The sequence below is a fragment of the Trichechus manatus genome, unplaced genomic scaffold (assembly GCF_000243295.1).
Source record: "Trichechus manatus latirostris isolate Lorelei unplaced genomic scaffold, TriManLat1.0 scaffold00174, whole genome shotgun sequence".
In the NCBI taxonomy this organism is placed as follows: domain Eukaryota; kingdom Metazoa; phylum Chordata; class Mammalia; order Sirenia; family Trichechidae; genus Trichechus; species Trichechus manatus.
The window spans coordinates 1,765,298-1,781,992 of NW_004444110.1; the positions used below are offsets into that span (position 1 = coordinate 1,765,298).

General features: G+C 38.4%; 1 protein-coding gene across 1 annotated transcript in view; it reads right to left on the minus strand.

Annotated features, from left to right (window-relative positions):
* The window catches only part of LOC101361388 (nucleoside diphosphate-linked moiety X motif 6), a 30,417-nt gene extending 18,960 nt beyond the window's left edge, over positions 1–11,457 (minus strand). Inside the window, exons 1-2 of the mRNA XM_023741155.1 lie at positions 10,649–11,457; positions 7,018–7,073 (exon numbers count right to left, since the gene is read on the minus strand). Coding sequence (XP_023596923.1) covers positions 7,018–7,073; positions 10,649–10,721 — 129 coding nt within the window. The 5' untranslated portion in view covers positions 10,722–11,457. The remainder of the gene's footprint in view (positions 1–7,017; positions 7,074–10,648) is intronic.
* Positions 11,458–16,695: the final 5,238 nt, after the last annotated feature.

The window sequence follows — 16,695 nt, forward strand, 5'->3', positions numbered from 1 at the left end:
TGTATAAAAGAATGAAACATTGCCTGGTCCTCCTGGTCCTATGCTATCTTCATGGTCATTGTTATGTTTGAGTTAATTGTGGCTATTGTGTCAATCCATCTCACTGAGGGTTTCCTTCATTTTCTCTGACTCTCTACTTTACCAAACATGATGTTCTTTTCTAGTGATTGATTTTTCCTGATGACCAATCAGTAAGCAAGTCAAAGTCTTGCCATTCATTCTGGTTTAGTTCTAAGATTGATTTGTTCATTATTCGGGCATTCCATGGTATATGCGGTATTCTCTGCCAACACCACAATTTGAAAACATCAATTCTTCTTTCTTTTTCATTGTCTACCTTTGCATGCATATGAGGAGATTATATGAGGGGATTGAAAGGAGCATACCTTGGGTCAGGTGCACCTCAGTCATCAAAATGACATTTTTGCTTTTTAACACTTTAAAGAGGTCTTTTGTAGCAGATTTGCTCAATGCAATGTCATTACATTACAGCAGTCATCACACTGACTGCTGCTTCCATGGACATTGATTGTTGATCCAAGTAGAATGAAATCACTGACAACTTCAATCTCAAACTCATATGCCAACTAATGCTAATGAAGTGACATATTCTCCCCACCAACATTCCTTTATCTGTTGTTGATACCAGCATTCCAGCTCCCATCTCCAGCTCAAAACACCGAACAATTTTAAACTCATTCTTTTTCTTAACTACCAAACGAACTTACTGTTACCAATTTCTAAAGACATCTGTCTTTTCCTTCCAAAAGGAAAACCCATGATACTGCCCCAGTGCAAGCTTTCCTTACCTATCACCTTGATTACTGCAGCAATCACCTTCTGGCCTTTCTGGTTATGTTGTTTTGCATACTTTCTCCTCCCCCCCCTTGTGCTTAGTGAACATTCATAGTCTTTATTTTATTATCATACTTTTCCTTATTAAATACAAAATAAACCATCAAAAAGTACAGTGACAATTACAAGGAGCAGACCAAAGCTACTGGGCAAACATTCAAAGTTAAAAAGTTTATTAAAAAAATAAACAACAAATGTAAACTTGTTTTTCAGTCATAAGACTCTGTAATAAAGCATATTAATTCCATGCCTTAAATCTCTGTAATGGAAGCATCTTGACTACTGAATAAGAATCATCTCAATTTATCTTTCAGTGAGCTATTAAGTCTATTTAAAAATAAATAACCAGATTCTATTAACTACAGTAACACACATAGAGAATGTACAAAAGAGCTCAGCAAAAAATAAGTATCTGCACTAACACATGAGATTGAATCCATATGTTGCAATTAATTTTGTAATATATGTTCATGTCTAAATTCATCATAATGTAGACTGGACTAAACATAAAGCTAAAGAAGAGTAGGAACAGAGTAGAGATGGGTAAGATAGACTAATACCCACATCACTCACATATACGCAGGTTGTTTTGTTAGATGCAATACTGAGGGCATAATTTCTGTACTTTTTCTTTCATGTATTTATTATTCAGACATATATTTACTTATTTCTAGCTGGAAGTTACATGTCCCTAGATGACTGAATACAAAGTGGCAGACTATAATTTAAAATTTGATAACAAATTGGAGGAAACCAAATCTCAATCGCACAATTCAATAACCACCCAAAAGTGAAGTCAAAGCATAAAATGGACAATAATACAACAAAACTTAGTAAGTATCTGAGATTTTCCTGCTAGAAGCTGAAACACAAGATTGCCTTTGGGCAATACAATTCTTTCATGCGCTGTTCATCATCTGGTGGGATATATCTGCTAGGTGACTAAGGTGTTCCAAAATGGTCAAATAATTAATTTTCCTTTTTATCTACTGTTGGCGAGATTTTTTTTTTGTGCTTTAGGTGAACGTTTACAGAGCAGATTAGTTTCTCATTAAACAATTAATATACATATTGTTTTGTGATACTTGTTGCCAACCCTGTGATGTGTCAACATTCTCCCCTTAACCTTGGGTTCCCCATTTCTATTCGTCCAGCTTTTCTGTCCCCTCCTGCCTTCTCATCCTTGCCCATGGGCTGGTGTGCCCATTTAGTCTCATATACACGGTTGAGTTACATGTATTATTGTTTGGTTTATGGGCCTGTCCAATCTTTGGCTGAAGGGGGAAACCTCAGGAGTGATTTTAGTACTGAGTTAAAAGGGTGTCCAGTGGCCATACTCTTGGGGTTTCTCCAGTCTCCATTAGACTAGTAAGTCTGGTCTTTTTTTGTGAGTTTGAATTTTGTTCTACATTTTTCTCCAGCTGTGTCTGGGACCCTCTATTGTAATCCCTGTCAGAGCAGTCAGTGGTGGTAGCCAGGCACCATCTAGTTGTGTTGGACTCAGTCTGGTGGAGGCTGTGGTAGTTCTGTCCATTAGTTCTTTGGACTAATCTTTCCCTTGTGTCTTTGGTTTTCTTCATTCTCCCTTGTTGCAGATGGGGGGGACCAGTAGACGTATCTTAGATGGCCACTCACAAGCTTTTAAGACCTCAGACGCTATTCACCAAAGTAGGATGTAGAACATCTTCCTTATAAACTGTTATGCCAATTGAGCTAGATGTCCCCTGAGACCATGGTCCCCAGCCCTCAGCCCAGTAACTTAATCCCTATGCATGTTCAGATGTGTCTGTGAAGCTTCTGGAGCCCTGGTGGCACAGTGGTTAAGAGTTCGGCGGCTAAACAAAAGGCTGGCAGTTCGAATCTACCAGCTGCTCCTTGGAAACCCTATGGAGCAGTTCTACTCTGTCCTACAGGGTTGCTATGAGTCAAAATGGACTCAAAAGCTACAAGTTTGGTTTGGTTTATGAAGCTTCTATGACTTTGCCTTGGTCAAGTTGTGCTGGCTTCCCCAGTATTGTATACTATCTTACCCTTCACCAAAGTTTTGGTAAGATATTTTTACCACATATAATTTATTTTAAATTGTTGAAATTTCAGTTATTCAGTAAACCTTAACCAAGGTACAATTATAAATAAAATATCAAGTAGTGTATCTAGTTTCTTTTTTACTGTATGGCAAGAATTTAAATATTTATTGCCTGCCAATTGAATAACCATATTCAGGGGACAGAAGATAAACACAATAGATTTAACAAAAGAAACCCAGACAAATTAAAAAAGCTCCTGGATAGCCATTTCTAGTAGTCTATTTGTATTATATGTATGATTTATAAAAGAAACCCACAATAATTTTAAGTAATTTAAAATACTGATCTGTTATTCAAGGATCCATTTTATAAACCCATTTCTGAAAATTATCTGTAATATACTTATCAGATGTCTAATGTTGATTCAAAATTAAATGAAATGTGGAATAACTACAAAAGATTAAATTCTAATAGTACTGTTTCTTGACTGCATTGTTTCCCTCTAACTATGCTTGGGATTATTAGGATAATTATGCATTTAAATAGAGACAATTAAAATTAAATGATACAAACAATACCTTAGACATGTATAATTTAATTTTTAAAAATGCAGCTATAAAATGAGAAAGGTTTATACTTCTGGATACCAAATAATTGGTTACAGATGAAGTAAGAGCCCTTTCTACAGGAAATGTACAAATTAACCTTTCTTAAGTGTATGAAGTATGGTCTTAGCTAAATGTCAATGATCTTTTAAAACTCTATTTTGAATAGTTCTAATGGATAAACTTTTATAAGTTATAGTCACAGAAAAAGAAATGTCATTACATAATTTAGGTCCGAATTGGAAATATTTATGCGTTATAAGCCCATTGCTGAGGTTAGGGAGTTAAACAGGACTCTGCATCTATTCCAGTCATCAGATTTGTTTGTAGACACCTTTACTTTTGAAGCCTTGGTGGCACAGTGGTTAAGAGCTCAGCCGATAACCAAAACACCGGCAGTGTGAATCCACCAGCTGCTCCTTGGAAACTCCACGGGGCAGTTCTACTCTGTCCTATAGGGTCGCTATGAGTCAGAATCAACTTGATGGCACTGGGTTTGTTTTGTTTTGGGTTTTTACTTTTTAGTATTACGTCATTCTTAACAAGAAAACTAATAGTTCTTTCTTAGCTTTTTGTTGTACAAATAACAAAAAAAAAGGAAAAGACAGGAAACAAAGATGATACTGATAAACAAGGATATAAATGTCAGAATAAACCAAGCATTAAAACTGTGCTTAAGGCACTCCTACTCAGCATAGTTTTACATTGCTATACATTTCTTGTTTTATACTGTTGCGTATATCAAGTTACTAGGTATGAATCCAGTAGGAAAACAAATACAGACAGCTAATACATCCTTTCTGTGAGGAAGGTATTATAATATATAACTCACAGATGAGGAAACTGAGGCTCAGAGACTTGCCCACAGTAGATGTGGCCTGTTGTTGTGTGCTGTCAAGTCGATTCTGACTCATATCGACCCTATAGGACAGAGTAGAACTGCCCCATAGGGTTTCCAAGGCTGTAATCTTTACAGAAGCCGACTGCCACATCTTTCTCCCATGGAGCGGCCGGTACATTCGAACCGCTGACCTTTTGGTTAGCTGCGGACCACATCAGCAGGGCTCCGCTGAAGTGGCCTCGGAATTGGAAATGAGTTCTGCATTACTCCCAAGTCTATACCTACCTCCTCCCATTCCAAATGTTATCAGATTAACCTGCATACTGTTATTAGATTAATCTTGTCCATACATCACCTTTATCACTTGGTCATCCCATGTCACGGCTAAATTCTTCTGCCTGGCTCTCAGGCTTCCATGTAACTAGGCCCTACCCTCACCACTCAATCACGCTTCCTACTCTCCAGTCATTCCCATCAAATGAGTCTCACAGCACATATATTGCTCCTTCTTGCCTTGGCCTGCTCTTCTACTGGTCCCCTCTTGTGCCATATTCTGTCCTCTAAATCCTTCCTTTCCTACAAGGCTCAGCTCAAATCTTCTTCCTCCTTGAAGATTTTCCTGAGTAGATCCCACTGACATCCTCATTAATACTTCTCATTCCTGAAAGTAAACACAGTACTTACTGATAAAAGGCACTCATTAGCCTACAACTGAACTCTGTGATACGTTGTCATTGTTGCTGATGCTATTATCCTTCAATGTGTCCTATTTTTGTTTCCTCTCCATTATAAGAGTCTTAACTGCAAGGAAGTATAAACTAAACCAAACCAAACCAAACCAAACCCACTGCCGTCAAGTCGATTCCAACTCACAGTGACCCTATACGACAGAGTAGAACTGCCCCATAGGGTTTCCAAGGAGTGGCTGGTGGATTCGAACTGCTGAACTTTTGGTTAGCAGCCTGAGCTCTTAACAACTGTGCCACTAATATATCTATATATTAGCGTCCAAAAATATCCAAATATGCAACTTCAGAGATAAAACTTACTGAGGGCTAGGCACAATACTATTTTATGTACTCAATATATAGCTGTTGATGATAAAACTCAGTTTGAGTCAGAGATTCTGCCATAATGGAAAGCCTCAAAAGTTGCTTATGCGATAACCATGAGAATGCTTTTAGATGATAGCACTTCTGAGAAATGTGCAATACAGTTTTCAGTTACTATTACACATATATTAATTTAGAATTTAAAAACATTCGATAAGGAAGAATATTTGATTCTGTCAACTAATATTTATTGAAGTCTCAGAAAGTATCAAAATAATTATTCTCCTTCACTTTTACTTATACTCCTGAGCATGAAAACATCTGTTCTATAATCTTACTTATTGTTGTTAGCAGCCATCAAGCTGGCCCCCGACTCATGGTAACCCCATGCACAAAGGAACGAAACACTGCCCGATTGTGCACCATCCCCATGATCAGCTGAGGACAGGACATTGTGATTCATAGGCTAATCTTGGTACTTCTCTTAAAAATTTTTGTTGCCCCAGGATGAGAAAGCAGGAGGAGACAGGAAAGCTGGTAACAGGGAACCCAAGGTCGAGAAGAGGAGAGTGTTGACATGTTGTGGGGTTGGCAAACAATGTCACAAAACAATATGTGTACTAATTGTTTAATGAGAAGCTAGTTTATTCTGTAAGCCTTCATCTAAAGTACAATAAAAAAAACAACAAAAAAACCTCATTGCCCCTTGTTGCCTAACTCCTTATTTTGGAACACAACATTCCTCACAATCTGTTTCCAATCTAGCTCTCAGACTAAATATTTCAACACTCCCTGTACGCATGACCACAGTGGACTTCTCACCCTTATTTCCATACACTGTGTCTTTACATATGCAATTATAATTTTCTCAGTCTGCTTTTCCATCTTTATTTTTTGCCTGGTAAACTCCTGCTCATCCCTCAAGACTGTTTTAAATGTTACCTCCTCTGACTTATGGGCTCCTTAAGTCCAAGTAGGGAGCCCTGGTTGCACAGTGGTTAAAGCGCTCGGCTGCTAACTGAAAGGTCGAACCCACCAGCAGCTCCGTGGGAGAAAGATGTGGTGGTCTGCTTCTGTAAAGATTTACAGCCTTGGAAACCCTATAGGGCAGTTCTACTCTGTCTTATGGGGTTGCTATGAGTTGGAATCGACTCGAAGGCAGTGGGTTTGTTTTTTTTTTGTAAGTCAAAGTTAACTGTTGCCATCTATTTGTATGTCTGTTTTTCTACATAAATAGGGAGCTGCAGGACATCAGAGATATTGTCTTATTAATCTTTGTGTACTCTTAGCACCTGGCACAGAGTAGGAGCTCAATGTATGTTGAATAAATGGAAGAATATTTTGATAGTCTGTTAGAGACAGGGTATGTCTTCCCTATTAAATATAGCCATTTGTAATTTTCCTACAGCTGTAAAGTAATGGAAAGTGAACACTGAGTATTACCTTGACATTTTCAAAGCCTGTATGAAGTATTTTTTGGCTTAAACAAATACCCAAATGATATATAACTGTTTGGAAATGACTTTTAAAAAATCTCTTTCTGTAATTCCCTAGGCATATCAAAATTTCAACGTTTTATTCTTTTCCCGAGAGAAGTGAACATTTAGAAAGCAATTTACAAAGCAGAAGCAACTTACTTTATTTCGATCTTGCACAACCAATATTTTCCTAGTATTTTCATCAAATACAGCTCCTGTTGGTGGAAAAAATATTAATTTCATTCACTTAGATACCACCCACACCCTTATCTATGGTCATCAAAATCTTTGAAGGCCTCGTTCAAATACCACCTTATCTATGAAGACTTGTAAAATATCTCCCACAAGGAATTGATTGCTCAGTCCTCCCAACTCTTACAACAACTTCAATAAAGTACCAATTACAGTTCTATTATATGCTAACTTGTACAATCATCCGCATAAACTTCTTCTCTAGATTGTATTTCCTGATGGTACACAGTTAAAATAACTTAATCTTTCTATCCTTTTATAGTATTTATTTTAGTGTCCACACAATTTTCAGTGCTTAAAAATATTTATTGAATAAATAAATTGACTTCTCCATTTTCATTTTTATTCCTTGAATCACTATGTACAAACACAGGCTGTGCCCCCTTGACAATCTAAATCCCAAATATCTTTCAATATTCAGTTCATCACCTCCCTGAACCCATTTAATTTTCCGCATCATGGATGTATGCAGCTTTATAACATACCAATATATTGCTTTGGAATACTCTTTTTATTTTACATATGTCTTAAGTTCCAGTCCATTTATTTCATTTATTCATTCATTATACACAATGCTCAGCACAACAGGCATTTTGCTACATGTTAGGGATTCAAAAATAAATACTCTTCTTTTCTTTACATTTTTCGTTGTGCAATCCTGAGTCAAAAATACAAATGACACTTTAATGATTCATATTAGGTTTCTTTAAATACTATAATTTAAAAATATTTGCATTTATATAGTGTGGGGAGATACTTTTTAAAGATTTTTATATATTCATCTATCCTTTCAATATTAATTGAGCTATAACATAGTACATACAGTATACAGTATATGTTGTGTGCTATTGAGTTGATTCCAAATCATAGTGGCCCTATATGACAAAGTATAACTACCTCATGGAGTTTCCTAGGCTGTAATCTTTACGGGAGCAGATCGCCAAGTCTTGTCTCCCATGGAAGTTCAACTGCCAATGTTTCATTTAGCAGCTGAGTGCTTAACCATTGTGCAACCAGGGCTCCTTACATAGTATATAAACCAAACCCACTGCAGTTGAGCCGATTCCGACTTATAGCGACCCTGTAGGGTTTCTAATGCTGTAAATTTCTATGGAAGCAGATTGCCACATTTTTCTCTCGCTGAGCTGCTGGTGGTTTCAAACTGCCAATCTTTCAGTTAGCAGTTGATCTCTTTAACAACTGCGCCACCAGGGCTCCTTTATATAGAGTATAGAGTCCCTATATATAATAGCCCTGGTGGTGCAGTGGTTAAGAGGTCAGCTGCTAACCAAAAGGTTGGCAGTTTGAATCCACCAGTTTGAATCCCTGGAAACCCTACTGGGAGTTCTACTCTGTCCTATAGGGTCACTATGAGTTGGAATCACTCAACAGCAATGGTTTTTTAAAAAATATATAATAGATTAAGTGAGCTCCTGTTTTGTGCTGGATACTTCTTTAGGTGCTAGAACAAAACAAAGAAAACTCCTCCTTATGGGGCTTACATTTGGTGGTTGTGCAGTGACAAATAAATAAACAAAAAATAAACTATACAGAACATTAGAAGATAATAAATGCTATGTAAAAATAACATACAGAAAGGGGATAATTATGTGTACTACAGGGAAAAACAATTTTCTCCAAAATGAGAAGACTATACTTAGTATTTTAAAACCAGAAAGAAAAAAAAAAAAAACAAACGAAAAATCCCACTAGGTGAGATGTTAACATTAACGCTAGCCTCTATTAGAAAATGTAAACTATAATCTAATTGGACTTTATAAAAGATAGAATGCGAAAGAAATGCCATAGAAATCTACTCTTAAGTTTTAATAATCAGTAACTCAAACTGAACTTTTCCCTAATGAATTCACTTATAAACATGAACAAAATATCCCAAAGACAAAATCAGCTCAGCTAAAGTACAAGGCGAGCAACCCCTGCTGGCCACAATATAAAAGTCAAACACAAGGAGAACAGGAATTACATAGAGGTTATCATTATATTATTATGAGCAGAAGTTGTGCTAAATGCTTCCAGTGCATTATCTCACGTACTCCTCACAACAGTCCTGTGAGTGGTATCATTATTAGCTGCCCAAGTTCACACAGTCCTAAGTAGAAGACGTGGGACAGATCGTCTGGATTCTGAGCAGGCACTCTTCTCACTGTACAGCACTGCCCCCTTCATAGCACTCTTACGGGACTCTTCTTGCTCTTCCTTTTAAAATTCTATCCAACCTTTAAAGATTATTTCAAATGCCATTTTCCCCATGAACATGTCTCTGATCTACATTATCTGCACCTTTGAGGCTTCCATTATCTTTACTTCATACATCTTTATCAACCTGCTTTGCACTGAAGATATAGTACATATATTTTTTTCTGTCTTCTAGTGTTGTAGTCTTTCTAGTGCCTTGAATACAGCAAGTACTCAACTGAATTAAATTCTAACTTAAGCAAGGCAGGCAGATATAAATTGATTCATTCCTTTAATTCTATAAATATTTCTTAGTATGTTCCAGGCACTTGGTAGATACTGGGTATACAGTGGCACCCAAAACAGATATGGTCCCTCTTTCATGAAGTTATGGCCCAGTGAAGTCAAGCTAAGATAACTTAAAGAGTGGAGTAACTGCTGACCTCTGGATTCAGACAGTGGAAGCAGATACTCTGTTTGCAAAGTAAGAATACAGAAGTTCATATGAATAAAAGGGGAAGGGGTTTGCAGGGCATAAGGATTCTTTACTGTTTTGAGTTTTTCTGGAAATCTAAGAATTTCTTTAACCCTGGTTCTCAAAGGTTGGTCCTGGGACCTGCAGCAACAGCAGCAGCATCACCTGGGAACTTATTAGAAATGCAAATTCTCAGACCCCACCCCAGATCTACTGAATCAGTACCTCTGAGAGTAGGGTCCAGCAGTCTGTTTTAACAAGCCCTCCAGGTGATTCTGATGTACTATAAAATTTGAGAATCCCAGTCTTAACCTGAGGAAGTCTTCTATCAACTCTCCTATGTCCCTGAACCTAATTGGCAACTCCAAAATTCTATATCAAAATTATGCTACTTTAAACAATTGTTTGGCACAATAATTAAATGTAAATGTCTTTAAGAAATAATGTTAAAATCATTGAACAACTGGTTTGTTTTACGTTAAATTCAACCTGAAGGCATTAAAAAAAAAAATTCACGTAATAAGGACAAATTCACATAATTAGTACTAACAACTTTTACCTAATGAATTTATTTCCTGATCCCAATTTAGTGCCCCTATTTGACTAGTGACATTCAAATATCTGTATAAAACATGTTCAGACATATCCTTTGGAAAACTAAAGGCTAAACTTGCTTGTTCTCTGTGCTGCCCTCTGCTGATGTAAGACATATTTTATCTATTTAAAAGCACTATGCAATATTCCCAAGGCAGGTATCATTTAATTATTCATTCCACCTGAATAAACTATCTGCTCAGCTCTAAGAAGCAAGAAACTGGGCTGGCCTCTAAAAAGTTAATTCTGAATGTTCATTAATTTGGAACTAACCTGCAACTCCTACTTGATGTGTGGCATAGCCTGGTAATCTGCTGGGCCCTTCTCCCAGCCACAGTGTAAGCATTGATGAATCCGATTCTGCGTGGTGGAAGCGGAAGCCCAGGGAAGCAGCAGGGGCAATAAATCGGCTTTGGAGGATGGGAATGTGCAGCCATACGGCTATTTTACCTTCTGATCGCCATTGCTGTATTCCAGCTAAAATGTGGAAGAAGACAAAAATTTATAAATATTTTCCAGTAAGAGGAATGGAATAAATGAAAACTCAGCTCAGGGTCCAGGAAGCCACCTATAATCATCCACTTCCCTCACTGGCTGGCTATCTGGGGAGGAATCCCAAAGTGTCCTGTCCACATCATCAGCACTGGAATTACCATGATTTACTATCTTATCATTTCATTTATGATTTTTCCACCAGACTAAATTCCTTGACGATAGAATTAGTATAGCACTGATCTTTATATGTATATCACCTAACAAGATGCCTGGCACATAACAGGTACTCAATAGTTTTAGAATGGACAAATAAACTGATTTAAACAAAATAAATTTCCATCTTAATGCCATTCCTTTTAATATCCCTAGTTTTAATCTCTACAAGCAACTATTATGGATTTCTATTTACTTTCTTTAAGAGTTCTATCATAATTTTTTAAGTTTGTAAGTTTAAGTTTATACCTTTTTTAAGTTTATAAGATGGCTTAAAAATAAAATTAATTTTTAACAATAATGTATGTTAGTTCTAGAAAATTTCAAAAATAAAGCAAAGTATAATGAAGACATCAAAACTTCACATTTTACTAGCATGCAGAAAGATAATAAAATATTTTAATTTTTTCATGAATGTAATTTTGGAGTTGACATCATACCATATAGTTTGCATCTAATGTTTCTCACTACATATTATAAACATTTTACTGTTATTAAAATTCTGTTTATAAACATAAAATTTTAATGACTGCATAATTTTCCTCATATAGGTATACCGTAGGCTACTTATCCAATCTCCTATTCTTGGACATTTAAGCTGTTTCCAATTTTTCTTTATTATAAATAGTCCCTTGGTGAACATAAAGATAGGTTTTCTGTCTTTGACTTCTTTAAATTCTCCAACTTTATTACTTAATATTGAGGCAGGGGAAGAAGATGCTAATATTTATTTAGTCCTTACTAAGTTCCAGACCATTTACATACATTCTCATTAAGTTCTTACAACCATGAAAGGCACATAATATACACCCTAATTTAAGGAAGAAATGAATCCTTCATATTTTTAGTTTAACTTTCAGATTACTTTCTCCATCCATCCTCTCACTTAGTCATTACAAGAATTCTGTGTGTGTGTTGGGTGGGGGGAGTATTCAATTGTTAATTTCCTTTCCCTCTCTCCTCAGCTCTGCAGTAAGCTCCTCCTCCTCAACAATCATGCTCTACACTACATCTTTGCATCTGTGTGCCTAACACAGTGACGGTCACAAGGGAGCCTTTAATAACGTTTATTGATTTGACTTAGCATGCAATGGGGCTGTAGGATCAAATCAGATGGTAGGTGGTAGAGTGATTCATCCTTCTCACTTTCTTCTCTTTCTCTGATTAAATAGTTTTTTTTTAAATGAGGTATAATTACAAAAAGTAAAATACACATATTTTAAGTGTGCATTTGATGAGTTTTGACAAATGCAAGAACCTGTGTAACCCAGACACCTGTCAAGATTATATAACATTTGTATCACCCCAGAAAGTTCCCACGTGCCCTTTCCCAGTCAATCTTTTTAATCAAATGAAGAAGCTAAAGTTTTCAAAAGCTTAGGCATTTGTTTGCTGCTTTCTCCCCTTATACTCTTCTGCTTTGGAGAATCCATCTACTCCTATTGCTTCAGCTAATACCTACATGAGGATGGTTTCCTAGTCCTAACCTCACTGAGCACTAAACTTTTTTGCTCTCCAGCTGCTCTCAGATATTTCCTAAAAGATGCCACTTCAAACTTCACACAGTAGGTTCAATACTGAACCCTACACTGTGCACTCCAAACTAGCTTCATTATAGGCTTATTTCCGGCACCACTGCTTGAAACCTTGGGGTCATTTTTCTTTCTCTTTTTCTCCATCAAACTTTAATATTTTTTCCTCCCAATCCTCCATTTCCTCAGCTCATATCCATTACTCAAAGCCCAGCTCATATCCAACCTTTGATAAAAATCTTTCCTAACCAATGCCATGTGCTCCCTCCATATCTGACATTAAGGACTACTACTGCGTCTGTGGAGCCCTGGTGGTGCAGTGCTTAAGGCCTCGGCTGTTAACCAAAAGGTTGGCAGTTGGAATCCACCAGCTGCTCCTTGGAAACCCTAAAGGGCAGTTCTACTCTGTCCTACAGGACAATTATGAGTCAGAATCTACTCGACAGCAATGGGTTTATTGGCTTTTTAAACAATGTCTTTGCCCCTAAGTGGTGCAAAGGTTAACGTGCTCGGCTGTTAACCCAAAGGTTGGAGGTTTGAATCCACCCAAAAGCACCTGAAAGATAGGCCTGAGGATCTACTTCTGAAAAATCAGCCATAAAAAACTCAATGGTGCACAGTTCTACTCTGACACACATGGGATTGCCATGAGTGGGAGCTGACTCATTGACAACTGGTTTTTGGTTTCTACTATGTTTGTACAACTTATTGGAGGTTGCGATAAGTCACAATCAACTTGACAACAACAGGTTTTTGGTACAAATTATTGGACCTTATTACGTATTGCCTAATAATATCTCTTCTGTTATCTATTTTTTTCTAATTTATTTTATGCATTCACAAGCTTCCAGGTTAGCACGATATTATGCACTAAGGCTCAATTCATATTGATTAGACTGAGTTGCTGAAAGTAACACACTGGCATAGCAGGGACCAGAACCAGGGTTAGTTCACCACTGACGCAGACAAATGATACGTGAAGCTGAACAGTATATTACCTGCTCATCCATCATCATGTTAATTTTATAGCTGTAAATACGAAAATAGGAACACTAAAAGAATAGTGGATGCATGTGTAAATATGTGTTAAAAACTATGCTAAAAGATTATACACAAACAGTACAACTTACTTGAAAAGAAAAAAGATTTAGACTTCCTATCAGGCTTTCTTCTCAGATTATTTCAATTTTTCTTTACAAGAATTTCCATTCAATCAGTTTTGTTTACCCCAGTAACAGCAGAACTAACAGTAAGTCCTTAGAGGCAGCATAGCGCAGTGATTAAGAACAGATTCTAGAGTGAGGGAAGTTACTAAGCCTTTCTATGCCTTCATCCCATCATCTATAAAATGGGAATAATACTACTACCTACCTCATTAGGTTATTATGAAGATTAAATGAATCAACATTTGTGAAGTACTCAATACTTAAAACTTATTTTATTAAAATACATATATGAAAAGTATATTGTACTTCAGTTTACAAATTTGTTTCACATATATTTATCTTTGATAACCACATTCATCCAGTAATTAGGTCTGGCTTCAATCACATAAGCAACCTAAGAGGTAAATATTTTCAGAGTTGATTTGCCTAATGCCTGGCTAAGCATGTGGCAGAATTTGAGACTTGAACCCTTATGCATGAGCCCAAATCCAACATAATTTCTACATCACCATGCTGACTGGGGCAGTGTTTTGATCACCTTTTTGGTCACTGACAAGCATCAGTGTGTAAGATAAAAAATGTGTGTACTCACACATATCAGAGGTTGAACACTGATTTGATTCTCCAGCAGTGATATTGTTGGAGTCTAAGTGGCAGCCTGGGTGGTGCAAGGGGTTAAGCACTCGACTAGTTAAAAGGTTGTAAGTCCAAACCCACCCAGAGGCACCTTGGAAGACAGGCCTGGTGATCCATTTCTGAAAAGTCACAGCCTTGAAGTCCCTATGGAGCAGTTCTGCTTTGCACTCATGGGGTTGCCGTGAGATGGAATTGACTCAGTGGCAACTAACAAGTGGGCTTATGAGCAATTATTCACAAGCAGGCAAAAAAAAAATGAGGTGAAAAGGTAAGTAGTTTGGAGATGAGGGTGATTTAACCCTGAACTAACTTGGTGAATTGTATTTCCATATATGCTTACTTGGCATATTGCTCAAAAGGATGAAGATTATTTGAAGTTCCCTGTGTAACAGGATTTTTCCATGGCTAAATTTACATGTTACATCTTCAATTTGATTGTAAGACGTTTGGTGGCAATTTGAAAAACAGGCTGCCCCACAAAACAATGGCTTCTCCCACAGTGAAGGCTCCTCTATCCAAGCTTTCTTTCTTATCACTGAGTTCAAGGTTCAAAACAAGCGGAGAATTTTCATATTGAAGATTGAAACCAATCACTCTCCCTGGTTAATCAGAAGAGACAATGTTGCTTCGTAAACAGAACCAAACTCCATGTCCTGACCCTACGAAAGACTTCTAAATACGATATGACTACTCAGAACCTCTCTTGTCCATTCATTTGTCCATAGCTTTTATTAGAATGTGAGATAATTTTGTCTTGGGAAAAAGTGCCGGGCAGACAATCTTCAGATGTAGATTAGACTGGACTATACGACATAAACGATAGCCGTGAGGAGACTGCCTCTTAGCTCAAGTAGATACATGAGACTAAATGGGCAGCTCCTGTCCGGAGGCGAGATGAGAAGGCAAAAAGGGACAGGAGCTGGTTGAATGGACACAGGAAATCCAGGGTGGAAAGGAGTGTACTGTCACATTATAGAGAGAGCAACCAGGGTCACATAACAATGTGTGTATGAATTTTTGTATGAGAAACTAACTGGAACTGTAAACTTCCACTTAAAAAAAAAATCATTTAGCTTCCAATTTGGTATAGCATGTGAGTTCCCCAGGCGAACAAGAACGGACATTTGCGTGAGGGGGAAAAAAATGCCCGACAGAACCAAAGCTCGGTAAATGATAACAAATAATAATGATAACGTAACTATATTAACAAATATTCACCGAGCGCGAAATATGCGGCAGGCACCGTGCTAAGTATTTTCTATTCATTATTAAACTTAACCATCAGCAACCCCATGAGCTCCTACTGATTTTATGGACGGGGAAACGGTAGTTTACAGAACTTGCCGAAGGTCACACACTAGAAAGCTGACCAGAACCAAGGCTGCCGATCCCAAAGTCCAGGCTCTTCACCACTTAATCCAACCGCCTCGACACTTCTCAGCAAAGGTCATAAGAAAAGGAAGACAGGTCGGGTCACACACGCCCTCTCCTCGACCCCCTGGGCTCCGCACGAGACGGGGGCTGAGAACGACCTGGGGGTAAGGGCCGCAGTTACTTCATTTGAAAGCCTCCGGGGCCCCGGGAAGCCCCTCGCCCCCGGCGCACTTGCCCTGCAAGCCTCTCTGGAAGGTGGCCTCGTCGAGGGGGTCTAGCGCGCCGAGCCGCGCCAAGCGCACGGAGACGCCCCCGAACCTGTCCCACTCGCCAGGCAGCTCGATCACTCCGGCCGGAGTGTCCCGCGCGCGGCCAGGCCCATCCGAGGCCCCGCGGTGCCCTGCCGAGAACCCTGGGCGGCGGGCCCGGACCAGCGCCGCGCGCCAGCAGCTCCTACTCAGTAGCGGTGACATCGCCTCACCGGCCCACGCCGCCTTTCTCGCTCGGCCCCCAAGTCTCCCCTCCTCCGCGAGATCACTACCGTACATTTTAGAAGAGTGCCATCCACTCCCTCTCAGCTAACGTGGGCTTCCAAGTTTGCACCGCTCTCCCGAGGAGACTGCGAAGTGCTTCCCACCAGCCCGCCTTAGCAATTAGCCCGGGAAAGGCGGGGAGAGACTTCCCACTCATTTTTTTGCTAGTTTAATTCAACACGCGTTTAGGGATGGGGGAAAGCGGGCAGGGATACGAAAAAATTCTGTTTTTTAGGAATTCACAATCTAAACGGTGGTTTTGTCCACTTAATCCGTCTTCGTCTGCCGAAGCCAGAATCTCTCTAACCTCTTCAAAGTCCCGCGGGTTTTGAAAACGCTCAGTTTTCGGTTTCCTACCGCACTCCACCCGT